Source organism: Venturia canescens, chromosome 2 (assembly GCF_019457755.1).
Source record: "Venturia canescens isolate UGA chromosome 2, ASM1945775v1, whole genome shotgun sequence".
Classification (NCBI taxonomy): domain Eukaryota; kingdom Metazoa; phylum Arthropoda; class Insecta; order Hymenoptera; family Ichneumonidae; genus Venturia; species Venturia canescens.
In genome coordinates this window covers 18,806,885-18,833,466 of record NC_057422.1, presented here as the reverse complement: position 1 = coordinate 18,833,466, position 26,582 = coordinate 18,806,885, and the positions used below count along the sequence as shown (strand labels likewise).

The 26,582-nt window shown below is 35.2% G+C and overlaps 3 protein-coding genes across 6 annotated transcripts; all 3 read right to left on the bottom strand.

Moving 5' to 3' along the window:
- Positions 1–24: 24 nt before the first annotated feature.
- On the bottom strand, positions 25–5,933 carry LOC122406166 (ubiquitin domain-containing protein 1). Of its 2 annotated transcripts, none has more exons than XM_043411450.1 (4): positions 5,630–5,933; positions 4,340–4,699; positions 3,914–4,023; positions 25–3,028 (listed from the first exon to the last, which is right to left on the bottom strand). In XM_043411450.1, exons 1-4 carry the CDS (start codon positions 5,709–5,711, stop codon positions 2,867–2,869), a joined length of 714 nt encoding a protein of 237 aa, XP_043267385.1. In that variant the 5' UTR covers positions 5,712–5,933; the 3' UTR covers positions 25–2,866. The 2 variants fall into 2 exon arrangements, with proteins under 2 accessions (XP_043267385.1, XP_043267384.1); XM_043411449.1 differs by having other exon boundaries at positions 3,914–4,032; positions 5,630–5,930.
- Positions 5,934–6,536: 603 nt separating this feature from the next.
- Bcat (Branched chain amino acid transaminase) lies at positions 6,537–17,594 on the bottom strand. Of its 3 annotated transcripts, none has more exons than XM_043411429.1 (7): positions 15,313–17,594; positions 11,000–11,107; positions 10,647–10,856; positions 8,812–9,042; positions 7,836–8,145; positions 7,509–7,663; positions 6,537–7,388 (listed from the first exon to the last, which is right to left on the bottom strand). In XM_043411429.1, the coding sequence occupies exons 1-7, from the start codon at positions 15,331–15,333 to the stop codon at positions 7,197–7,199; spliced, it is 1,227 nt and encodes a 408-aa protein (XP_043267364.1). In that variant the 5' UTR covers positions 15,334–17,594; the 3' UTR covers positions 6,537–7,196. The 3 variants fall into 3 exon arrangements, with proteins under 3 accessions (XP_043267364.1, XP_043267363.1, XP_043267365.1); XM_043411428.1 differs by lacking the exon at positions 15,313–17,594 and adding an exon at positions 12,091–12,195; XM_043411430.1 differs by lacking the exon at positions 15,313–17,594 and adding an exon at positions 11,764–12,068.
- A 3,135-nt stretch (positions 17,595–20,729) lies between these two features.
- LOC122406161 (uncharacterized) lies at positions 20,730–24,735 on the bottom strand. Its single transcript, XM_043411436.1, has 6 exons — positions 24,472–24,735; positions 23,373–23,672; positions 22,920–23,161; positions 22,389–22,604; positions 22,121–22,305; positions 20,730–21,776 (listed from the first exon to the last, which is right to left on the bottom strand). The coding sequence occupies exons 2-6, from the start codon at positions 23,597–23,599 to the stop codon at positions 21,378–21,380; spliced, it is 1,269 nt and encodes a 422-aa protein (XP_043267371.1). The 5' UTR covers positions 23,600–23,672; positions 24,472–24,735; the 3' UTR covers positions 20,730–21,377.
- Positions 24,736–26,582: the final 1,847 nt, after the last annotated feature.

The following is a 26,582-nucleotide window of genomic DNA, read 5'->3' as shown; positions in this document are numbered from 1 at the left end:
ATGAACACAATCAAAAACGCAGAATATTGAGACAAGAACGTACGTTTCTTTCTTTTTATTTCGACGTTGCATCGTGTTTTGATTATGTAAGTAACGCGGAAATAAAATATTAACGTGTTACAAAAATTTACTCTTCGAAACTAATTGATCAAAAAATTCGCCTTTTGATATCTTAGCCACAGAAAAAATGACAAAATTTTGGTACTTTTCGTTGCCAAAAAAGATTTTAAAAAACACTGATTGGATTATGATAAAACTTAAGTCGCAACAAACGTGTACCCCGACTAAAATGAGTTTTGGTTTTTCCTTTTTTCCATGTTCCACTCGAGCTCAACCGGAACAGATTATTGAAAAAAGCGTAATGGTTTATTTTTTATTCGCTTATTCGTTTTAGAAAAAACCCTGCTTTATTAGGCTTCATTTTTCCCCTCTTCCAAAGATATTTTATTACAATAAGGAATTTTCCAGCTAATAACGATATGGATCCAAATTTATCTTTTTTTTTTTAATCTCAGCGATATACAATTCTGACTTTACTATTAACCACGAGGGCTGAGAGGAGGAAATTCAATTTTTTCCAGTTTTATAAATAATATTATTATTGGCAGTCGTACTGTATTTGTCGTTACCAATCATCAGTCATTCTCCGGTGTCGTTTCTTCGTTAAAATCTGGTTTATTCATATTCTTTTATTATTATTTTTTTAATATGTGTTTCGTACACATTTTGGTCCAACGTGGCCATGTCTACATAAAAACAGAGGGCGTCTCGCCACGCATCATATAAATTGCACTTGTTTTTTTTCCCTCAAAATTACACTGATTTTTTGCTTCTTTCCGTTGACTATTTACAAAAAAACACGATTTCAATTCGATCGAATTCACAACTCGCGTCTTTTGTCCATTTCTCTATCGTTTCACTCTTCTTTCTTTTCCGTCACACACTTTTTGATAAAAAATCGCAGTTGGTGCTTCGATGCTTACGTTGTTAGAAAAACAAAAAAAGAAAACGAAAAAACAATGCATTCGCTGTTCATTCTAAATCTACAGGCGTTTGAGCACTCGTTAACTTTATACATTGTTTTTTAAAAAATTATGTATAGATCGCAAAATCGTTATTGTGCTTTACAAATTATTAAGAGAAAGATGATAATATTTAAAGAAACAAAAACAGGATTTAAGCATTATAGTAATGTGCGCGAGTCTCAAATTTGTATCACGAATATTTTTTTCCCTTTTATCTGTTTCAATAGCAAAAAGGAGATAAGTTCACTTTTGTCAGTTCGATCGGAACGAATAAACGAACCGGGCATATTGTTATCACAATTTTTTTTATCTTTCGAAATGTAGTATAAATAATTGTTATGATAATCGTTATAATATTTACGATGCACGAAACAATAGAAGTGACAAAGCATGTGAATTTAAAATTTCGCGCATTTTCCGTAAAGCCAGTCGATGAAAAAAAAAATAAAATAAAATGAAATAGAGATTTTTGCGACGATTTCTAATGAAAAAAGAAATTGTTACAACTATCGTAAATGCATTTTACCAACTTCCCATTACAAATTCGCTTTACACAATTAATTTACAGATTTTCGCGTTCAAAGAAAAGAGTTCACACACGAAAGTGTTATTTCTTTTGTTTCTCCTGACAAGCTCGGACTCCTCGAATTGTACTATTGGGGAATCTACATAAATAACCTTGAAAAAATGTTAAAAACGTAATCATGGATGGCCATTTTTCGCAAAACTATGTTTCAGTCAATAATAGCTCAGTTTTCTTTTCACATTGTTACGCGGTACTTTTTCGCACATATTTTCATGCCTGAGTAATTAATAACGCATTAATTATTCGAGCACTCAGGCGCTTGTACAGTACGAAAAGATATACATTTTAAAATTAATTTTTTCATTAGAAAATGAAGTATCCTGTGCGAGCTCTGAGCTCGACTGAAATTAGAATTGATTTCTTGGATTTTGGGCCATTTTTAATTCGCGTGCTTCAGAACAATTTTTTTTTTACATCTTCACATTTGATTCTACGGCAGGCTCGTTCCTTTTTGTTTGAGGATTTGGGGATTGAATTCCCGAACAGTAAAAGTTTTTTAATATCACTCGAATAGAACGGAGGAAATATTTCCATCATGTGCTTTTCTTTTATCAAAATACAAAATCTGACAATATTGAAAGAATTTATAAGATGAAAAATATTTGAGAAAAGAAATAAATCAGGGTTAGGCTTTCATTTTTAGGCCTGCCGAAAAATCGGTTTTCAAAATATCAACTACCTCGGATTAAGGACCTGAAAATTACTGAATTTTGAATTACGTGAAGAAATAATTATAAGCCATTGTTATGGAAAAAAATTGTAATATTCGATTTGTTTTTCGAAATATGAATATTTAGTTACTAACTTGACTAACCTTAGTTGTATAAAGTAACGTGTGTCACTGAATACGAATGGATTTATATGTTAATGCAAAAAACACCTATGCAGTAAAACTTCAGTCGACCTTACTGTACATATTTAACTTTTTTCGATATTTCTGATAAGCACATTACTGTATTACAAATCGATCGGGAATTTCGCCCTTCCCATAAATTTTCTCGGGTGAAATGGATTTAGAAAACATTGGATTTTTTATAGATAATTCTTTCTTCCCCAAAAGGGTAAATGAAGAAGGTTGAATATTTGCGCATGAAGAAGTGCTAAAATCGAAAAATTTGATTGTCATACAGGAAGGGCTCATCGCTGATTGCTGTTTTGATATAGAAGCGTGCCGCACAAGAAAACGTTTCAATAATTACGATATTAATATTTATAATATTAAAAATAATATTAATAAAAAGCTGCTTTGTCGCGTTCAGCTAGTCTTGGACGGACTGTCGTCCGTTTTTTCCGAATTAACAATGACTTGTATAACGTAACCAGGCTGGATTTTGGCCTCCTCTATGTGCATCTTGTCACCCAGTAATTTGCCTCCGAAAAACCACCTCTGCTTCGATGGTTCGAGTCCCTCTTGGCTCTGTAAAAAAATTCATACTGTGATTGATATTCGAACCAATTATGATCCATCAAATTCAAGTAAAAATAATGTTTGAAATTTGGAATATCGAGTTAAAACTTGATCATTTCCTTTCGGAAATATAATACAGAAAATTTATGACAAAAGTGTAGAACGACACCATTAAAACTTCAATTTTTCAAAGAAAAAAAAAACTGAAATATTCCAGGACAAGATTGTCGTTTTAAAAACCAGAAATAAAGCCGTGATGTGCGGGGAAAAATTAGTGGTAAGTTAATCAGAAGCGCCACGGGTATTGTTCGAATCTTTCATTCTATTTTGTAACCGTATGCATGGCTAAGTTCGGAAAAATTTGGTGTAGAAATTTAAGATATATATAATTTGAAAAAGGGTGAGCAGTTGGTCCGATAGACAAGGATTCGGGCTCAATCTGCAGACGGGTTCGAATCCCCCGGCCACGACACAATTGAAAATTTTTTCAAGTGCTGCTGTGATCCCGAGGTTATTCGGACTCCACCTTCATAAATCCATGGCCTAAGACCTCTTGTGGTATATGTGCGGCGGTATACGGCTCACCAGAGGCTCATGTGTTTGAGCACCTCTGGTCGACGCGCTTAAACGTGCTCGCACTGTCACTCGAGGGGATCAACCAAAGTACCGGCTGTATCAGTGCAAGGTTTTCTGCAGTTTCCCTTCGCTTTCGGCAAATGCGATACAGTACAGATAATAGAAAGAGGGGGAAAAAAAAGTGGAAAGATCCAGTAAAAAAAAGTGGAATAAGACTAAAAAAAATATAATTTGAAAAAAAAATTATTATATTTTAAGAAATGTATATCTAGCAATTTTCGTATAAAATAAAATTCTTTATTCTTTTACTATACGCACCTGTAATTTCTTCTTAGCAATTCCAACAGTGTCTTTACTGTAAACTGGCAATTTTACATCACCTAGGGTAGTTGACAGTCTCAGTTTAAGAGTCAATTCTGTTCCACCGTCTACAGGTTCTAGTTGAAAATATATCGTTTAAATTTCAGAGTGTTTTCCACTATGTTGATTTAAATTTTCAACGAATGACAATAGAATCCATTTGTTTTCAGGTTATATTCTGATCTCATGATATTCCGAGTCGTCTACTTTGTGAGAGCACCAAATTGCAAAAGCAATCACCAATAGATAACTTTTGGCAATATCAAGAGACAGAATAGCAAAGAAACATCATATGACAATATCATAAATTACAAAATTCGTGAAATCCAGTTTCTATTCATGAAGATAAAGCAAAAGATAGGAAACAATTATTAGCAGGTTTACCGGAACAATCAGCAGGTGAATCCCGGCCACTGTCCTCCTTGACGATATTGATAGGATAAGAGAGGCAGTAAATGGGAACTTGATAACGAGTGCCCAGTTCGTCGTAACATTCAGTCAGATAACCATTGGGTACAGAAACATTGGCTCCGTCCAAGATGGCCTGAGCCAATTGATAATCCTGCGATTCAGCCGCTGTTGCTCCTGCTCGCAAGGCATCCCATATTTCTTTGCGTCCATCAAAAGCTGGAGCAGTATCCCAGAATTCGTCTCGTTTACTTCTCAATTGCCCTTCTGTCAACGGAACGTCCGATTTCCATCTTATCGCTTCATGGCACAGCGGGTGATTTTTTCTTGAATTTGCTATATTTCATGTTTCCATTTCCGTTTGAAAATAGAAAATTATATTTTTAAGAATTATATAAAGTAAACGATATCTTGGAACAACTTTATCAAGATCACAAACAGAGCTACAAAAAGCTTTCACTCCTGATAAGTAACAATTTTCCAGAAATTATAAGCTGCAAACTTGGTTATGCAAATTTGTGGGTTCTGTATGAAACATATTTATTACATTTGCTTTTTGATTATGAACAATCATTTGTAAAAATTTTGAGTTTCAAAAATTATCTACGAGTCAAAGTGAGTGTAGAAAAACCAGGGAAAGGTGTAAGCGAAAGAGATGGAAGAAAAAACAGCAGAAGAGTGTGTTTACGATTAAATAATGAAGGAAGAACTTAGCAAAAGTTTGTGTATCACTTTACAGAAAAACTAATGATGAAACATAACATAAAAATATTCACAAAAGTGTATCTTTGAAAAAGAGGCATACTGAACGCTAGTGGAAAATTCATTACAACAGAAAAAAAAACATTTACTGATAAGAGTTGGGAGAAGTTGTAAAAAAAATGAATATATAACGAATTATTCATGTATATCACCCTTGACCTTTGATTATCGAAAAAAGTGTTGTATAAAAATCGAAATGATACTGTCAAATTCTTCCGCGGAGAAAAAAACACGAATGAACAAGGTAAAGAACTTTTGTTTGGGTTATTTTCGTTGCGGGTCCGTGGAGAAGTGGGGGTGATGAGAATGAATAGGTATAATTGGAAAAAATGTTTTAGAAATGAAATGAAGGTTAGATGGAAAATGAGACCTGTTTTTGTCGTTAAGGCGTCGCGGGCGAAGAGAGGGGTGCCGAGGTGGAAGGTCGACAGCACACAGGAGCGAGAGAGAAGGAAAAGATAACGATAAAAGGAGAGAAAATCGAAAAAAAAGCGACTTACTTACCAAAAATAGTTCTGGTCGAATTAGCCGAAGTATCGTCGACAGAGGAGTTCCTCGCCCTCGTAATCCCTATGCAGCCTCCCATTCTAGGCGGCCGTAATAACCAAACATTTCACTGACGCAATAAAACAACACCTCACATGCCATTTTCGTCCATTTTTTTTCCGTGTGTGTACGTGCGGGAGAGAGTGAGAATGCTAGCGCGACACACTTGCAGAACGCACTGAACGCAGTATATATATACAATCAGGAAAATATAATGATCACCACGATGACGAAGTTGGGATTCGTCGCCTTCGTCGCTCCTTATGTTCTTTCGAGTTCGAGAATCGCGCCACTTTCGTTGCGGTCGATTTTAGAACGTGTCAAATCGTCATCGTTATACGTATATATACATATATATAACCGGTTCCAGTCGAATCATCGGTCGATACTGCAAACGTTTCCCTTATTCCGTCCAGTCGGTAAGAAGAGTTTATTTTCAAATTGTGTTTTTTTATCTATACACTGACATCGAGTTATTCTGGAGCAACATTTGGCGGCTATAAAAAATATTATGGTGCCCCGAATCTTTCTTTTGTCGGTATGAAAATTTCCTATGATATTTTTGCATTGCAACGTCGTGTGTGATTGCAAAAAACGAAATGAGATTGAAAACGATTCCTCCATACTACATTGCATAGAGACGAAAAATTGGTGCGTAATTTTGTCCAAAGGTGGGGGAAAGGCTTAAAATAGCTATCATATCGGAAAAAGTACAATCAGAAAAATAAAACAGATGATAAAAATATTTACCAACTACTCATCTTTCTATCGTTTGATTATTGTGCTGAAATTTTTTCATTCAAAAACAAATATCTCTCAAAACGGAGGATTCGGAGCGCAAGTAATGAAATAACGATTACTTGCATCATTTGCAAAAATTGAACTATTTATTTACAGTAAGAATTCGTAATAAAACTAATATGTACATTTGGTCGTGCGCAATGAGACGAATTTATTAAAGTATAGCCACGGAAGCGCAAAGGAAAACCCAAAACACACACAAGCACACGAATTTCACAGGATGACCGATTTCATTCATTCTTTTTCGCTCAGATGTTCCGTCTTATTAAATAATACAATATAGAGGTTTTTCTCGATCAATAAAAAACGATAAACAATCGTTATTTTTTAGAGATTATTTTCACTAATTTTTCATGTTTCATCAAATGAAACTTCTCTCTTACAATTGAGTGTCCGAAACACAAAAGATTCCCGGGAAAAATTCGATTGCTTTTTTACAGTCGTCATACAAATGAAAAAATCACTTAAATTAATTTCAGTACTCTTTATACAAATATAATCCAATGATTAAGTCGCGGTTGATTTGCAGGGTTGTGAGATTAAAAGAAAGCCTGAATGCACGGTTCTGTACAGATTTTTGAAATATTTTTCTGTGTAGTTCATTCATGATTCTATTGTCAAAATAAAACGCTCTCTTTTCTTTACATCTTGAGAAAATAAGTTAATGGATTTGCTTCTAATTTTTCAAAATTATCACTTTCGCTCGGCCTTATTGACATAATAATTAGTCGATTTCCAGTGCCCATGGGTGATCTCGTATATAACCGTATTGTATGTCCGAGAGATGCTTGAGAAATGCTCTCCAAAGAGGATCCGCTTGTTTCATCGTTGGCACATGAAAATTCTCACCAACGTAATTGATGTTTTCTATTGGACTTACGATACATGCTGTTCCGGCACCAAACATTTCCAACAACTGAGAAAAAAGAAGCTTTTTAGTGAGGACTGAATAATTCATTGTATCAAGATTTATAACAATAATCAAAATGAATTTGGAAATATCGAGAGTATTGTTCAGTTAATAATCACAACTTACCCTCTTTTTAGAAAGTAACTGACGAACCTCATCCATAGTAACTGTTCTTTCGGTAACTCGGAATTGATTCCATTCGCGAGCTAGCGCTAGAATCGAATTCCTAGTGATTCCAGGTAAAATTAGACCGTTAAGGGGTGGCGTAACTAATTCTTTCTCTGTGGAAATAAAATGAAAAAACAGAACGTTGCATGAAAATTGGTAGCATATTGAAAAAATTGTAATTCGAATAATTTTGAGGTATTTCATATTTTAGCTCTTCACACAATCTTGTGAAAAAAATTCAATGTTTCCAACGTGTAAATCTTTTGATATTTATCGAATGTGTACCTCCATCGTCGTTTATGTAAACCATGAAAATATTCATGGTGCCCACTTCGGTCAATTGATTGTCATCGCCAAACAGCCATAGAACTTGTTGTAGGCCTTTTTCGGTTGCTTCCCTTTGGACTTGTATCGTCGGGGCGTAATTACTGCCCATTTTTGCATCGCCACATCCTCCAGGCCAAGCTCTTGTGTAGCGAGGATCGGCGAGCAAAGATACTCCTTTCTCTGCCTTCGAGTTTTTAAAGTAAGAACCTACTGGTGATAAAATGACGTAGAGAAGGGATGAATCCGCCGCAGCAACTCCCAATGTAGGCTAAAATGAAGACATATTTAATTAAGTACACACCTCTCGAGGCTCGTTCATATTTTTCTAAAGGTACTACAATTTTTTATAGAAGTTTTGAGGATGGTCTTCAAAACTGATATTTGTCCTCGAAACCACCGTTTCTTGTATCTACATATACGTACTGAATTTTACATGTTCTGTAAAAAAACGTCGAAAAAAAAAGATATTTCAATATTCACATTCCATGGCATGTGGAAAAAAGAAGTTTTCCCAATATATCTTAGAGTGATAAGACGTTTGAAAAATTTAGCACAATTTGCATCGCCCACGATTCACGTCTGAATATCTGACAACACAATGTAAATATTCTAGAACTTAATCAGTCATATTATATTTTTATCGATAATTTTAAAAAGCCACAAAAAGGAAGCCAATCACGACAATCGTTGGGATATAATTTGTAAGACAACATTTAGAAAAATTAATGAATAAACTACTCAAGAGAAATGGATTGAAAAATTTTATAATTTGAATTTTGAAAATTATGTAAAAAATCATGCAGTAGAAAATTCAAACCAGAGAACTAAGTAAACGAAAAATCCCAGTAACAATGGAATGTGAACAATTGAAAAATTACAAAAAAAAGTGCGTAAAAAACAGGATAAATGAAAAAAGAAATTGTATGCTACGTACATCGATGCCAATGAGGGTTGGGCGAATATATAGACTAGAGGCTTCGGAATGTGGTACCCATTCTTGATCTATACTGATGAATCTTTGAAGGCATTTGATAAGTTCGGGACCGCTGAATGTGGGCAACCCGGATCTTATTGCTGAGCTGTTCATTCTCTCCATATTCATATCAGGTCTGAAAATCCTTATTTTCCCATCGACACCCCGATAGGCCTTCATTCCTTCGAAGAGCTAAAAAAAATATACATATCCACATTTCAATCAATCATCGAAATAATCGTGTTCAATTTCTTTTTAACAATGCGAAGCGAACACGCAGAAACGGAGTTTTTTTAAAAATATATCGGGGGTCAAGACTTGTAACTACTGATATCTCGCAATGACGAGGCTTACACGTATTTTCAAGCAGCTGCAACAACATTTTTTTTCTCTTAACGAGATAAACGAATTTATTTGCAAGATTCGAACGAAGCATTCTCGAACAAGCAGTTTTCTATCTGATTCAACACGAGTGCAAATTTTCTCCATAATTTCTTAACTGTAACTGTTCCTTTATTCCTAAAAATCTCAATACTTAATTTATTTATAATAACTTTTATTTTAATACGTAAATTTATCGATCATTTACCTCGACCAAAAATTCAAGTAGCTATTTTTAATTATAAATTAATAGCTCTCGATGTATACTTTTGTTGTTATTGATTTCCTGTCTTGAATAACAATGACGATTATTTTTGTCAGGTTAAAGTAATTTTATTGCAGCAAAGTTGTAATGAAATAAATTGTATTCACATTTTTTAACGTCTGAGTAGAGTGTGAAAATTGCTTGGAACTATTATTTCTGCCGAGTTTGTATGATATAATTTGAAAAATGAAACGAAATAATTTCAATTGTCTCTTCAAATGTAGGATATAATCTTGACATTATAAGCATTCGAACTTTGATAAGTTATCAGAAACAATGTCACAAGGTCATACCCGATCATGGGCATACAACGTAATGTTTTTTATTTCGTCTATTTTATTCGATTTTATTTTTCTTGCGCAATTCCAATCGTTGACTGTCAACCTTGATTCATCGCTGACGTGATCGATTTCGATTTCGAACGTCACAATGCTTCATTTTCAAAGATTTCTTATGTATTTTCACATTTTTTTAAATCTATAGTTTCCGTGTTTTTTTGGAGTATCGACTGATACCTCCAATAATCATGAATTCTTTTCTTCATCTTTTTGGTTATCACCCAATTGCCAATATAATTGGACAGCTGGTCCACACAATCGTCAAAATATTGAAGTTATTTTAGGTGGTTGCGTCACTGTTGAGGCATTTTCTCTTTCTCTCTTCGATTTGAGATAATTTAGTTTGAGAACGCCATTCACGTTGAGAGCTGATCATTTTGACAATAAATCCTGTGTAAATCCAATTTTATATGGATGTTATGCGATTTGACTGAAATAAAATATCTTCTAAATTCGCATGTTTATTCTTGGAGTATTTGAGAAAAAAAACTTCAAATATCATCTTTCAATGATCCGATACTTTCGAATTTCTCTCGTTCTATTAATTTTCAAATTCCTGTTCGTTTTCCCAAAAGCATTACTGACAACCAGTCTTTCCCAAGGCATCTTTTTATCAAAACAAATGGCTTTATTTCTACCGAATTCCAATTGGGTCTGATATTAGAAACTACAAAAAACTACTGGTTCAACAAATCTTCATTTTTTAAAAGCGTCAACTCACTTTCATTTGTACGGACTTTCTGAAACTATCTGCTTCTACTAGCACTCAATTGTTTTTAAAGCTAGAAAAGTCAAAATTATGAATTTCTTACTTCAACCGCATAATGAAGAACTTTGGCTGCAGGATGGAGTACAAGATTTTCAAAGGGTGTTATCATGGGTGCTTGCCAGCCACCCAATGCCTCATAATAAAATATTTTGAGCATATGATCTGTGAAATATTTGCCGAATGTAAGATCGCTGACATTGGGTTTAGGTTGGAGAAGCTGCGGTGGAGCAAACCGAACTGTTAAATCTGAATACTGAAATTCAAAAAATACTCAATTAGACAATTATTGTTTGCAGAATTTTATTTACGATAACTAATAATGAAATTACTATTTTCTTTGAATCTGGGAATTGCTGAAGAATATGAATTAATGATGGAGTTTTGCAGAAAAAATACCTTGAAAGAACGTTCGGATGGTATTTGTTCTTCATCTTGGATCTTAAGCGATGAACTGAATCTGATAGTTTGCTGTAATCGGCTCATTAAACCTCCTCGGGACAGAATCTACAAAAATGTTTGATTTGTGAAAACCTTTTTTTACAAAGGATTGTGAGAAGCATAAAGTTTTGAGAATACTGTATTAAATTTTGTTTGGGTATTCAAAGAATTATAGAAATTACAGCAGGTTTCACTTAAGTGAGGCAGAAGAAATCATTGCATAAAGGTGAAAACACAAATTTGTTTCTGATAAATTATCTTTGAATTTGATCTTTGACCAGCCACCTCGATGAATAATTTCTTAATATACTAATCAAATATAATCTCTCTTTGCCTATCTACAATACTCAGGTACGAGTGTTGCATTGGCTGATCTTTCAACTTTGAAATTTTCTCTTCTAGACTATTTTGTTTGGTCATTGTGTCCTGATTTTCACGCTCGCTGTCTACATAGTTCAAAGATATGAGCAAAGATAATTTTTCTCTGCAAAATGTTTAATAATCTTGGTACCAGCAATGATTTCATTGTAGCGCTTAAAAAGCAATGCAAATAATTGTTATGTCATTTTCACTTATAATACCGCTGTGAATGATTTTCTTGTTATTATTCTGATGATTATGGTAAGAATTATATTAAAATCTTTCAACGAGCCGGAAATTTGTTGCATTTGAATAAGAATATTAATTTAGATTTAGTGGCTCATTTTTTATTCAAAAAGTACCTTTCGATCTGAGAGTTTCATTTCCGAGGGAGTACACGTTTTACAAACATAGTAGTAGGAAAGAATGGTTGAATAGTTTTTTGAATTTGAGGGTTAACTTAAAGAGAACTGCACTGTAAACGGCGCGGGGTAGATTCGAAGACAGCAGGACAACCGTGTTTCGAAACCACACTCGCGGGACGTCCAACGAGTACCCTTTTTTGCGCCTAACGCTTTGACGAAAATTTCGATTCAAACCGAGTGAGAGAAAAAGGTCCATTTGGGATTGAGTTTTGGTAACGAAGTAAAAATTATATAAAAGAGAAGCCCAGATCTTACGGGCCTTACGGGCAACTTGAAGTTATAAATTTTCTGCGATCCAATCCGCCGCTTAGTGGCATGGCGTTCGCAGTAGTTCGCACTGTTAATTTTCGACATTTTCGACTTAAGGTGATCTATCACTTGCATGAGTGCGAGAGAGATAGCTACACAATAGTTGCAAGGTTTACTCGAACATTGAAAATAAAAGAATAAAATCAGTCGTGAATACAATACTATTGTGGGATTAATATATTTTAAAAAATGGAAATTTTTGACCATCTAGTTTCAGAGATTTCGACTGATGAACTGTTTTAAGAGGATGAATCAGTCGCTTCGCCGGTACTGAATTTTCGATTGCAAAATTCGTTATAACACACTGTTCAACCGATTTTGATAAAAACTGAACTGTGTATACAGTGTGGTATGGCACAAATTTTCATTTTGAAATCTTGGTTGAAAAAAATGATCGCTACTTTAAAAGTGAGCGTGTGTCGTGTATACGTATAGTTCTGTATGCCTCCAAAAACGCCGGAGCCCCCTTTATGGTGGCGCTGGCAGTATGCATGAATACACTAAACTATTAGCGCAGTAGTATTGGGATCTGACAAAATTCATGAGACATCTGGTGTCAAATTTTGAACTACAACCGGGGTGCAACATGGACAACTAACACACGCACAAGTCACTTGAAGATGTGACACTTACATGTACGTTGCACCCCGGTATGCGCCATTTTTAGCTTGGCCACGCCTCCATGTCAGATCCCAATTAGATTTTTGGCTCGGCCCACGCGCAGGAAGCGAACACACCGATTTCGTCAAATTTTGGTTAGCCGGAACTCCGTTTGCGCGATCGTCATATTCTCAATCATCAATTGCCTTGCTTTTACGAGGGCCTAACCCTGAATCGTTTGACAGCCGAAACTGTGAGCTCGCGCGGCAAGCGTAAATTTCCAGCGACTTGAAAAAATCGGGATGTTGCTCGCGTTGTAGATTATGGAGAAAAGTGTTGTATTGTGCGGAAACGTAACGAGCATTGAACCGGGATTTGTGCAGAGTGCGAGCAGTGAATACAATATAATGATTAACCTCACAATCTTAAGGAAGCTCGGTCGCGTAGGGCCGGGTTCTGTGGGTGCATGAACGGGGCACCCCGTTTTTTTTTTTAAATACGCATATTCGCATTGCCGCAATGCATTATAAAACGATTATTAATTATTTAAAACAGAAATAATCAGTCACCCATCAATAAAAAAAAGAACAGAAAAAAAGGTACAGTTTGACGTTACGATCCTATGCTCACAAAAAAGTGGCAACGTCGAAATATAGAGAAAATAGTTCAACAGCTGAAAATGACTTGATTTCATACAGCGAAATACTCAACGATCTATTACGATTTTTTTTTTCGGTCTCATTACCTGTGATATACAACATTATTTATTATTGTTGGAAAATAGGTATATAAATTGCGTTAATCGTTAAAACTTGTTTTTATACAATTAATTCGTTTTTTTAACCTCTATGTACGCGTATACACACGCCCGGACGTGTGTGTGTTTTTCACAAATTCCAGGTTAGACAGGTCGATGCTTCAAATATCGCGCATGCGCTTCAGCGCTGTGATGAACATCTGATTTCTGCGACGTTGCGGAATCGTCTCACCGTCACGAAACGTCCCAGAACATCGAGTTTGTAGACATTTTAACAGTCAATATCTTTTTAGATAGGTCGATAACTCCAAACTTTTTTGATATATTCTGAATCCTTACGATTTGGAGAACAATACTCTATTTTTTTGTTTATTTCTGTTGCGTAAGTGCATATATATCCCTTAGGACACGCGTTTTGAGAGTGACTCTTCCATAAGACCCGTGTTAAAAATCCTAACTTTCACGATTTTTTTCATTCTTAAATGGTCGATGACCCCATCTGAAATTTTGCACATGTCATTATTGGTAATCTAACTATGAGATATTAAAAAATTATTTTTTTCTGTTGCGCAAGCATTCGCGACCGAGCCTCCTTAAAATGTGAGAAGCGATCGGAAAAATGCATATTTTTTTAATCGCGTTTATTTCGTATTTTTATACATAAGTGCACAACAATACAAATATTGACGGTATGTTCATTTACACCGCTTATTGAAGCGAAAATACAGTGGTTTTTTACCCCTGGAGATTTCAATTCTTATTGAACTTACTCAACGATGAAAATCGTTGGAGACCTGTAGGAGAACGATCGTTCTTTTTTATGAGCAATATCAATTGATCATTTATTTATACCGCTTTTTCAAACGAAAAAATGAAATAATCAAATTTAAAAAATCGCTAGAGATGTTACGAAGAACTACCGTTCTTTCTTAAAAACAATTGAAATTGTTTATACCCGTCTCTCATCAAGTTTCTCAAAACGATGGGCATAAAATTAGAAATTATTTTAACAGCGAATCAGTCAGTATTACAAACGACATTTTCAAATTCGAGAACACGTATTCTAGACTCATTTTAAGAACAAAAAAAAAGACAAGACATTTGTTTGTTTGTACTGTGCATTTTGTTTGCACGTTTTTGCTGTATCAACTTTCGATTGCAAAGATTTTTATAAGCTGATCACTCTCCGGCCATTTTCATAATATGGAGTCACGTGCTGCTCTACCGAAAGTCATCGTACAAAAGAATTATCTCATATAACAATCTGTATCTAAAAATTGGACGGCGATCTCGGATCATGTACTTAGGTAAATAACGCAGCGAGAATCGGAACCGGAAAACCGACCGCGCAGGCCACTAAAAAAGTGAAGTATACTTTGAGCCGACCCTTTTTGAAGGCCTTAAAAAAGTACATCCTTTTGAAGATCAACGATAAAGATGAGTTTGCTTTTTCGAAATAGCGATTAGATATTAGTCACGCAATAGTTATGCGACAGGCCTGCGATCAAGTGGAATTTTTTTGAACTATTTACGGCAAGCTTTAGAGGTGAAAATCTGAGGGACGAAATTTCGTAAAAAGTGTCAAAAATCCCGTTTTTTCAATATAATACGAGTGCAGCGAGCTGAGTCCAGAAGAATTTCAAAATTGAACAAAAGTTGAACGGGCAATTTTATGCAAATGTGAAAGTGGCTCTCAAAGCAGACATAAAAATACGTTTCAGACGGAAGCAGTACAAACAGAATCGTCCCAGATCTCGTCCGCGTTCACTGAAGCTTCCTGTAATACTGCGACTCGAAGGGAATGTAAAAAATAAAATTACCTTGCGTTTTAGATGGACCATGATTCCCAGAACAATATTTTTTAGGCAGATAGAAGCTCAGCTTTGTTTATTTCGGCTGGAAACTCGTCGCTCATTATCCAGTATAACTAAATTACCAAATATTGGTAGTTAACAGCAAAGCCGGAAGGGTTCGACGAAGATGTTCCCATCGAAACAAATCTCCACCGAAATATCGAGCGACGATCGATTCCGACAATCGATTGGCCACGAGCACTGCGATCTTCAATATTGTATATTCACCAACTCGACGCTGCCCGGATTTTTAACACGGCTCCTATTTTGTGAGCGAATTCGGGCCGATCGAAAATTTACCTTTTAACGAACATTCGAATAGAAAAAATCTATGAATTCACAGTATTACGAGAATTAATAATACCGTAGCGTTGGAAGCGTTTCTGCACGAATAAGCCGAAAAAAAGAACTCGCTCGGGCGAGTGGCGGTTCACTTGTGTCAATTTTCCTTCTTCGATCGTTCACGAATAATGAATTTGAATTAACTATCGATTAATATTTATTTATCAGCGTTCGGGGGGGACTGCTTTAAGAAGGCTGGTGAGGGGCGACCAACTTAAGGAGCCAACGCATTCGTGTATTCATACGAGTTTGTGTGTACGTGTTTATTCAAACTCGCATTACATTATCAGCATGTAATATAGAATAACGTGTAAAAGCCGTATTATTGGAGGAAAAGAGCTGATGAGAGGAGTCAAGTGGGCTAAAGAAGGGGGTGTCAACTTTCTCTCTCTCTCTCTCGCTCGTTTTTCTCCCTCTTCCGTCCTACCCTTTTGCAATCTTTGTGTATGTGCAGCTACTTGACGTATGAAAGATGAATTATCTCGACGTCACGAACATGGATCCTCATAGAAGTGTACTTCTTACGGACCGCTTGGCCCCACTTTTTTAGTGGCTAGCGCAGCCGAGTGATGTTGCTACTATCGACCGATGGATATTTCCCCTCCGACTCGTTCGGAGTGGGAGAAGCGATACACTGTACATTTTCTTACTCTCAGGTTCACGGGTTCAAATCCCGGTGATGTTTTTGGGAACCATATAAACTGCGGGCTTTACACTTCTAGTCGACGTAAATATACAGGGCTTTTCAGACCCAATGGATTTCCACTCTACACCTAATTGAGTTAGTATTGAGAAAAGATTTATTTTCATTCCATTATATACTCGAAAAATAATAATCTTTTGTGAAAACAGATTGTATCACACTGTCCTGAGTGAGTATCATAAGGACTCGATGTAAAAAATGTAGGCAGCGAAAATCGAACAGTTGCTCAAACGTTTGTTGGTTCATTGAGGCGCCGAGAGTTTAGGCAGCGGGGGTTACACGTTATTCGAAAATGTTTGCATCGCTATTTTTCATCCCAATAATTCAGAGCGTTTTTCCAAAACAAGTAAATATTTTCGTCAATCGCATTAAGTTTTGAAGGTTTACATTCGTCTTAAGAAAAAATTGATTCGCCCTCCTGATTTTTCATTCGCTCGTATCAATTTTCAGGAGGTGATTTTTTTATTGACGCTTTTTATGCCAGAAATTCGTGTAATTCTCGTTTATCTCGTGTCGAATGAAAGCTAATGTCGAATGAAATGCTTTGAAGAGGGAATTGTAGAGGAACGCTGAAATGACTCGATCGGATTTTTTAATTAAGAGAGAAACACAAAAAAACCGGCGGTTAACGCGTCTTTTTTTAAATGCATAATCCAGACTATTTTAAAGTCGTAGCGCAGGCGCTTTGTGAATTAATAGATACTGAAAGGTATTTTGCGAAACCTGTCAGATAATTACTCTTTGCATTATTGTAATTAGAAGTTTTTAATGCGCAATCTTGCAACCGATCTTGAAAGTGTAAGTTTCCCACTAAAAAACGTAAAGCCCAGGTTTCATTAGAATGTTGCAAAAAGGTGAAAAATACGTGCAAACGTGTGTGAAAACGGTCAAGTTCGTGAAAGCGGTCGAGGAGTGAAGGTAGAACGGTGTTCGCAGGTGTACAGTAATCCAGGCGCACTCAGCGCAAAAGTTATGAATATCTACACTCCATTATCTCAGCAACTTCTGTTACTGTTTCAAATAAATAAATGTTTATCTAAAAATCTAACGCTTTTGTTTTTTCGTTTAGTTTCGCAGAGTTGGCCATATTTCGCTTTACGAACAGTTAAGGAGTTTCGGTACAGGCGATACAATGTTGCCGTACTAAACCATGCTAAAACCATAAAAAATTTCAAAAAGTTCAGAATTTTATAAAATTTGGTGAACATATTCTTTAGTGCCAAATTTGACAATACAAATTTTTTAAGATTTTTCTTCTACACAGTTATCGAGTAATTGATCACTAAAGTTCACGTGTATAAGCATAGCGTTTCCATATATACAGGTATACATTTCGGGCATAAGAAATCTGCTTTAATGCGTAATTACTCGATAACTAAGTAGAAGAAAATTTTGAAAAAATTTGTGTTTTCGCACTTGATGTTGAAGAACATTATCACCAAATTTGATCAATTTCTTAATATTTAGACTTTTGTACCGAAACTCCTTAAAGAGGCCGTTTTTTACACGTCAAATAACTCACAATTAACGGACATAAACCTTAAAATTAAATAAAAAAGATAGAAAGAAAATTCGATTGATTTCACGATGTTAATTGTGGGAGTGCTTTTCCATAAGTGACGGAAAAGAAGTGAAAAATCTTCGTACGAAATAGAGTCCACTTTTCTTAACGTTCGAAAAATCAATTGAATAACTACAGAACGACGGTGAAGTTTGCAACGTTGGAGTTCAACGAAATGAACGAAAAAAAGATTAATAATTCATTATTTTTTTATTTCACGAATTATTGATGTGGCTTGAAATATGACGAATTGGAAATTCGGCAGGGAACAAAGTTGGAGATTTACTGGAATTATTTGAGAGTTTTTTTAGACCATTTCGTTGGACTTCAACGTTGGAAACTTCAGCGCCATACTACAGAGAAAAATCACGATCGATTATTGTCGACCCTACAGCATGAAGTCTCTCGGACGCGACGGTTTCGCCTCGAATGCCTCATACATACGTATTCGAGATTGAAACATGACAATGAGGGGAAAATATCAAAACGATTGCGACAGGTTAACGGCGAGGGGGGAAATATATGACGCGGGAAGTGCGAAGAAGAGAGAATGTGAAGAGGGGGAGGCTTCGAAAAATAACAAGTGATAAAACAGCCGTTCATTCTCATATACGGAAGATAAGGGAACCTCGTGAATGTACAGCTAGTCTAATTTACATATATTCCTCTCGATCATGTTTTCGATCGAACCTGCATACGTTCTAATTTTTCGTAATTATTTCATCAACATTTAAGCAGCGGGCCAAGTACTTGGCTCAAATGATTTCAACAATTATTTCATTTCCTCACGGAGTCATGCCGAAACAATTTCTCACGCGTTTTTTTGGAGTTCCAGATTTACGGATAAGATAAGAAGATACTCTACAGACGTCTTGACAATATTTTGTAGTTTCATGAATCTTTGTGTCAAGTGGAAAACAAACATCTGGCTTTTGAGCTTAGAAATGGGAGCAAAGTTTCTTTGGTGAAATTTTATTGATGATCTGAAATTTTCTCGGGCAATTCGTAGCTGCTTGTTTTTTGTTTTTTTTGTTTTTTTGTTTTTTTTTCGAGTGTTAAAGATAATTGCATTTTGAATTCTGGAGTGAAAAATATTACATTAGAGGACAAAATCTTGTTGTTGCTGGTATGTTATTTTCGCAAAGGAGGGCGACGCGTTATTGGAATATTTTCTTGCTCTAACAGTAAGATAAATAGACGATCGTGCGATTTTGTCGTCGACCCCTTGCTATCGCTATTTCATTTCTGTCGAATCAATATTTTCCTTTCAATTTTATGTTTCGACTCTTTCCATTTAAAGGTTCTACAGACGTGCTTTTCCCAAAATTGGCGTTAGATTTTTTTTCGTTCCTATCGGTTAATATCCGTGTTTTATAATAATAATCAGTTGGGGGACGTCGAAAGGGTTCCACACAGTATGGGTTTTTAAGCAGAAAACCGATCGTAAGGTTTTTGCATAATTGGGGTAGACTTCGGAGAAGTTGTCTCCGATTCGCTTACACTTTTTTCACAGACCTTTTTCGACGGTATAAGAGACCCTGTGGAAGGGATTTTGGCGCATCACAACATTTTTCGAGATATCGAACTTCGAAGGTCACTTTTTGAGGCATTTCTATAAAGTATCGTTTCCCTAGGCGTCAAACATCTCTACTTTAGCCTCATAACGCTTCACTTGCACGATTCCTACTTGATCCCGCGCACGCATGCACCCATAGATGTTCGGAACCACCGAGCATTTCCACGTGAGCAATAATTTTTCACACACTTCCAAAAGTGCCCGGGCTCGTCTAACTAATTCTCCGTGTTCAACGAATCCGCAGCACACACATCCAAAGATGTTCCGGACCCGTCCAACTACTTCCTGGTGTGCAACGATTCCGCACATGACGCGTGGGTCAGGGGACAAGGGGGAGACGATACCGTGTAGATATGCACATAAATATAAAGAAAAAATAGCTAGGAAAGTTCAAAACATCTCGGGATATGTGTCCGAGAAACTGTCAGACAGCCGGAATTCCAACCATTCGAGAAACTCCAAAACCCCATAATTTAGGGAATTGGTAAAAAATGTCAGCCTTCGCCGAAGGAATATCGTTAGCGGTGACCAATCGAAGCAGTCCAGACGAAAAAAAATCTTTATCCACATTTTTGGGAAGAAGCACTTCTGATTATTTACCTAAAAAGAAAAAACACAGATATTATCGAATTGTTTTGTTCTTCTCGTGTAGTTTTGCAAGCAACATTGAATAATGTAACTCTCGAAAAAAAGTTCAACTTGCAATCATTCAGTTGCAAATACATATCTTTAATGATGTGAAAGCAAAAATCTTGGTCAAAGAGAAAACGACGAACGCAAAGATAATAGAATCGATGAAAAAGACAACTTGATGATAATTGAGCTGCCATCTCGAATCGTTAAATTCAGTTTTTTAAGAAAAACAAAACTGCATCAAATCGAATAAAAAAGGATTCAGATATATCAGATTTTTATCATTTTTTTCGTTACAAACGTTACTCTTGAAGTTTATATAGATGGTCTCGGTATTTGGCAGTTGCTGCGGCTACTGATCACGCAAATAACATAAGCCCATTATTAAACAACCATAAATGCTAGAAAATCTTGATTTTTCTGTGTTTTGTTACCAGACACGGGCCAACAGCAACGATCGAGAATTGTAAAATTTGTTTTTCATAAAAGAACATTTTACCACAGTGTCTAGTGCATCACAGAGTTCAGTGAATTTTATTGAACGTGAATAGAAAAATATAGCATGCATGTGAAATTTTACCGTTTATTTACTTTCTCATGTCTTTTAAAAAATACCTTGAAAAAGTGCCGTACCGATGGCGATTATTTTCATGTTCATATTGAAAAATTGCTTGAACGCCACGCCAGATTATAATGTGTTGCGTAATAAAAAATTTGCCTAAAAGTATTTACGCTAAAAGATGATGCATATACTAGGTTAAAACCAACTTATCGAGAATCTAATAAATCCATTTTACGAACTTGAAGTATTAGTTGTGATCGACAAGTCTTATACCTCCAGCGACGTTTTAGTCCGTTCCTGTCTTTTTCGTTATAACTAATCGGAGTACTAGCCTCATCGTTGGATCTTCATTATTTCACGTCACGGGTCGTGAGAGCCGAACACGTTATCACTCTGCAACTATCTTCCTTTTCATTAGTGTTGTATACATCTTTATTATAGACAATCTTATTATCGAGAGAAAATCGAATGAAAAAGTTGCAGTGATGCGTTTCAACACCGAATAATATTTCATACTTTAAATCATACAAAAAATTCTCATCGTTGTTTGACCGACTAGGTTCGTCTTGACTTAGATTCAATTGAGCAAGGCACGTTTATTTTCAACTTTTCTCGTTTGAAATTGTTTTTTAGATTTTTTCGTGTCTCTTTATATTTATGAGCTACCAGTCACACTGTGGCTTTCTTCGTTAATAGTCGAGAGATCACAGCTTGTTTGAGCATTGGTAATGTTATTTTTATCGTCAGGAAGTTTGATCGTTTTCTCGTGATATGATTGGTACTGGCTAACGGTAAATTTGCCGTTGTTCGCGTCGTTCGATTGCTCGAAACCACCGCTTCGTTTATCTACCAAGTCGCAATCCTCATCGAGACTCCAGCGATTCGCTATCGTTGGCGAAATATCCGACAAACTGTCGGTGTACGAGAAATCACCGAAACTACCGTACAACGGAGAGTCGTTCGAGTACGGTATCGTGGGATGATTCGATAATGTTGATGTACCGAGATTCGGGGAAAATAATATTCTTCTGTATTGATTCTCGCAAAACCGATCCTTTAAACAGAAACAAAAGTGTCATTTAGTTGGACATAATTCGTTTATTTCTACTCAATTATCCATTTTGATTTTTATTGTTCATGAAAATCAGCATTTTTTTTACGATTTCTACTGTTTACTTAATTTTTTTTCAAATTTTCGAGGCTTTTGAAAATTCGTAAATTTCCGTTTCCATCTACCTTGACGTATAAAAATACTCTCAATGAATTGCTTTCTTTCATTACTTTCTCGTTTTTCTTTTGTTCAAAATCAAATTATTCCTTGTATAAATTAGCAGTTTTCGTTCGAAAAAACGAAATGCTATTAAAACTTATAGATGGAAAAATGAACAACTCATTTACCAAATTGTAGTGCGAGGTCAACCCAACTTCGGATGGTCGAGACTTGACGCGAATCGGTTGAAAAACAGCAAGCAACATCCACGTTGGCAATAAATATTTGAGTACGGTGATTATTATTATGAATAGACTATAATAAATTTGAACGTGATTGTAAATACCACTACAACCCGTTTCTTCTTTGCCGACTGTGAAAATTATAAAAATTCTAATTGGTTTGGAATGCAATTGTAAATAATCTTGTTCAACATTCATAGAGAAAATTACTCACTGAATATCATCAGGCCGTCGAAGAAAATCGAGACAAAAGCCGAAACTTCAAAGGCGAAAACGATGAGCCAAATATCTCGGGTTTCGAAACGTATCGTCGGTAAAACAAGGGCTGATATGGCCGATCTTTTGCTATCGTATGTGAGATATAGGGCAACCGAAGCAAAAAGCTGTACGGCTGTGAAATCAGCGCCGGAAAGCATTAACCAGTAAGGACCTGAAATAATATTTAGACAAGAAAATAAATTTTGAACCATGTAAGCAACATATTTTAACAATGGATAAAAATTTCCTATTCCTCTGATTATAATAAAAAATTATGCATTTGTTACCAGTTATTTTCGTTTTGATTGAAAAAGTAATTTAAGGCATTGTAATCAGAGTATTCACAAATGTAGGACTAAATTTTTTTTTCATCTTCTGGCGAACCTTCGATTGATGTCAAATAATAATTTCTAACTAATAGACGTTTTGTTAATTACACGCTTATTTTAAAAATCATCTACATAGAATAACTGTTAAAAATATTTACGAAAGCATTGAGTCCACGTGCTGGTAATGTCGACCATTCCCATGAGGATAACAGCCGTCAGGTAGAGTGTATAAAGACCCAATATTGGATTAACAACATGTTGGATAATATCATCACGATGACGATTTTTAGCAGCCGATGAAGAAAAAAAATGACAAACTACAATGAAGTGTAACAACTTTAGATAGTACGTTGCAAAATCCAATTGTGGATGACGTGTCCCAAATATAGAATTGAAAATGCTGAAATAAGATAATATGGATTAGTGGTATTCCAAAACTTCTGTAGACTGCATTGTGATGAATTGTAACAATCTTTTGACTATTTCTTTGTGATTTATTGATTTAGTATCTTAAAGGAAAATTCAATAATTCAATTTTTATGTGAGTAATTCTGTATTATTTATTTTTATTTTCACTGCATTGTCAGTAGTAGTATTTTTCTTTTACTCACCACAATATACATTGAGTTGCAGAAAAATAAAAGATGAGATAATGGTGCATCCGGGAATGCTTGTAAGCATGATATTTGACGATCTTCAGTAGAACAAAAACTAATGTCATTCCACCAATTAGAACTAAGACACTAATACGACTGCAAGCCACTGAATCGTAATGGTCCAAACATCCTTTCCTCAGAACGTCGATACTTTCGTTCCCATATTTTTGACCCCTTGCCATCTTTTGGATACTGTGCTTCTATTTTTTTTGAAACTCCTCAATGGTCAATTAATTTTTCGACATACATTTTTATCTAGAAGCATTAAAGAAAAAATCAAAATTCATTCATGTTAATTAGTCATTCTCTGGAAAATGCATTCCACTTATCAATGAGTCTTTTAAACTTATTTTAGAAAATTTATATTTTCAGAAAAATGTATGAAAATTGTATTCCAGAATAAAAACATGTTGTTGGACTTTGTAAGGTATAAATTTTTTAGACAGAATGGTACGAATAAAAGATTTGTAAAAAATTTTATTCTCAAAAAGAACTTGTCACTTGCTTCATTACGGAAACACATTATGTGAAAAAATTATTGCATTTCAAACTCAAAGAAAAGTTCATATAGTAATGAAAAAATAACAACTCCAACAAGTTATTATTATGATATCAGAGAAAGACAAACAACCTAGAAAAATAATAGGAGAAACAGATTCACAAACACACTGATGAATACAGACTTTTGTGATGGTAAATTTTTGTTAGGATTTGTTGAAAAATGATTAATTTATTAGTTTATAACAAATTATGATGCACTCTATCGGATTACATTTCTCTGAATAATTTTCATGAATCCATTAAATTAATGGATTTTTCTAAGCTTGATTTGGTACTGTTTAACAGCGAATTTTTCATTTTCATGTAGCAAATCTACAGTGATCAATATTTATTTAGGTTAATAAAGCATGCTGTCTAACAAATTCACAAAGTGCATATTAAACGGGGTACAAATAAAAACATTGTGCAATTCCGCGCTACTCAACTGACTAGCATATGCGGTACAGTAGGTATAAAGCTTAAAACTGATTCATTTCTGTTTCATTCACCTTACCTGAAATGTAAACATTCAAAGTTCATCTCGTTAATATATGAACGAGAATGAACGATCGCAATCAGTCTAAAGATCGTATTATTTGTTATGTAAACCAATAATTGTAGATCCATTAAAATGAGAAACGGAACGACGAATCCAATTATGTATATCCAATATATTGTCACTTTGCCTAAACCAGTCTAAACAAGTACGTAGTATGGTATACGTATCAGAGAACGTAGATTTACACGGAACAACAGGGCCCGTGTAGCTTTTGACACGGGAAATGTAGTTTCACTTATAGACTGTAGAGTGCGCAGCGACGTATCCATGTGCTTTACACATTCGAAGCGTCAGCTGACCTCTCCCCTTCTCTTATATATCGTTGCGATCGTTGCAATCGTTGCTAAGGAAGCCACAGCATCTAAAGGTGCGTTCCACTTATCGCCCGTAACGCCCAGACGACGGCTACTGGGATAGGATATTGGGGCATTTTAGGCGTTTTGGGCGATAAGTGGAACACACCTTAAGAGTCTGCAAGTCAAGAGATTTCTGATATTTTGATTCATATTCGCTCTGTGCGCGTACACATACTACTTTGAAAGTGAGCGTGTGTCATGTATACGTATAGTTCTGATGCCTTCAAAAACGCCGGAGCCCCCTTTATGGTGGCGCTGGCAGTATGCATGAATACACTTATGCCCGTTTTCTCGAACGTTAATCTGATTTTAAACTCGGTTCATCCTATTTCGAAACTAAATGAAAAAAATTGAACTGAGTTTGAACCGCGTCGGAGAAAACGGCCATAATACTATTAGTGCAGTAGATTAGATTTTTGGCTCCGTCCACGCGCACAGAGCAAATACTGATGTTGAAAGAAAATTCTTGTGTTATTAATTTTTTTTTCTGATGACATTTATGAATATTTGTAAATTATATTGATTGTGACAACAATCACTGTTTCATAAAATAAAAACAGTGTAATGGTTCAAAGTCAGACTCAGAATGAAGGCGAGTTTTAGTAATTTGAATCGAGATCCGCCAGATTTTTTTCATCAAATATAGTTATTGTTCTTCAACTAAAGCTGGAACTAAACAAATTCAATAAATTTTGTTAAATTATTGTTTTTAACTTTTTTATGTAAAAAAATGACTGCGATGTGTTGAATGTGTTTTAACAGCATCGAGATCCCAAAGTACGGTAAGTATGGGCAAAGGTATGGGGTCCATCGCTGATCGGTGCGATTGAGCAAGAGCGAAACGAAAAACCGTAGGCACGAGCGAGGTAATTTTGAAAAATTTTATACAATGAAGAAGTTAACTTTTTATATCTCGACAAATATCACTCTGAGCGATCTGATTTATAAGACCTCTTCTGTGGGAAATTAAATTTCCTACAAGATTGTCATTCACATTTTTTTCATAAATCCACTCGCTTAGAGATAAAGTCAAAAAAATAAAAATTTTTCACAAAAATCACACTTTTAGCGACCCGTAAAATCTTACAGACGCAGGTTAAGCCCGTCACAATGGGCATTTTTGTAGAGCATTTAATATCCTGAGTGAATCTCACTTTGATAGAATACGATAGCATAAAATGCCACTGAGATATAGACATTCAAAAAAGAAAAAGAAAAAGGCAAATATTTTTACCCTCTGCGAAAGCACTTAAACTTAATATTGAGAACTCAAATTTTTACTTTTTTTAACACATTTTCTAACAACATTTTAGGTTGGGAGCAAAAAAAGAAATTTTTGTAAAGAAGCACCCTCATATATATGCGCATGTGTGTTCCCTATATATTATGGTATTCTTATTCAAATAATACAAGGCAGGAAAAATCATACTTTGCTGTATAATTGTCGTTGGACAATCAGCATAAGCATATTCAAGTATTTGTATATAATAAATGAATAACGTATTCATATAAATAATACATAAATCCGTATACAAATTCATAATTAATGTACAATATAATTAATGTACAATACCCTATCAATCAATCATACTTTCAACTCAATTTTTCGACAGGCAGCTGTTGTACGAACAATAAAGAGTGATGGAAGGATGAATAATATTTTTTCAAGTAAATTTCGAGACGACACAATAAATTGAGTGGCCATATTTT

Bases quoted from the DNA above. Each gene is read 5' to 3' on its own strand.
- LOC122406161 (XM_043411436.1), bottom strand. From the start codon at position 23,599: ATGGCAAGGGGTCAAAAATATGGGAACGAAAGTATCGACGTTCTGAGG. The intron at 23,162-23,372 runs GTGAGTAAAAGA...ATCTTATTTCAG, and splicing joins GCAACTCAATGTATATTGTG to CATTTTCAATTCTATATTTG. The intron at 21,777-22,120 runs GTAAATGAGTTG...TTCTGTTTAAAG, and splicing joins TGACCTCGCACTACAATTTG to GATCGGTTTTGCGAGAATCA.
- Bcat (XM_043411428.1), bottom strand. From the start codon at position 12,180: ATGTCGAAAATTAACAGTGCGAACTACTGCGAACGCCATGCCACTAAG. The intron at 10,857-10,999 runs GTATTTTTTCTG...TTTGAATTTCAG, and splicing joins CATCCGAACGTTCTTTCAAG to TATTCAGATTTAACAGTTCG. The intron at 8,146-8,811 runs GTACGTAGCATA...TCTTCATTTTAG, and splicing joins CAACCCTCATTGGCATCGAT to CCTACATTGGGAGTTGCTGC.
- LOC122406166 (XM_043411449.1), bottom strand. From the start codon at position 5,711: ATGGGAGGCTGCATAGGGATTACGAGGGCGAGGAACTCCTCTGTCGAC. The intron at 4,700-5,629 runs GTAAGTAAGTCG...CATGAAATATAG, and splicing joins TTCGACCAGAACTATTTTTG to CAAATTCAAGAAAAAATCAC. The intron at 4,033-4,339 runs GTAAACCTGCTA...ATTTTCAACTAG, and splicing joins TTCACCTGCTGATTGTTCCG to AACCTGTAGACGGTGGAACA.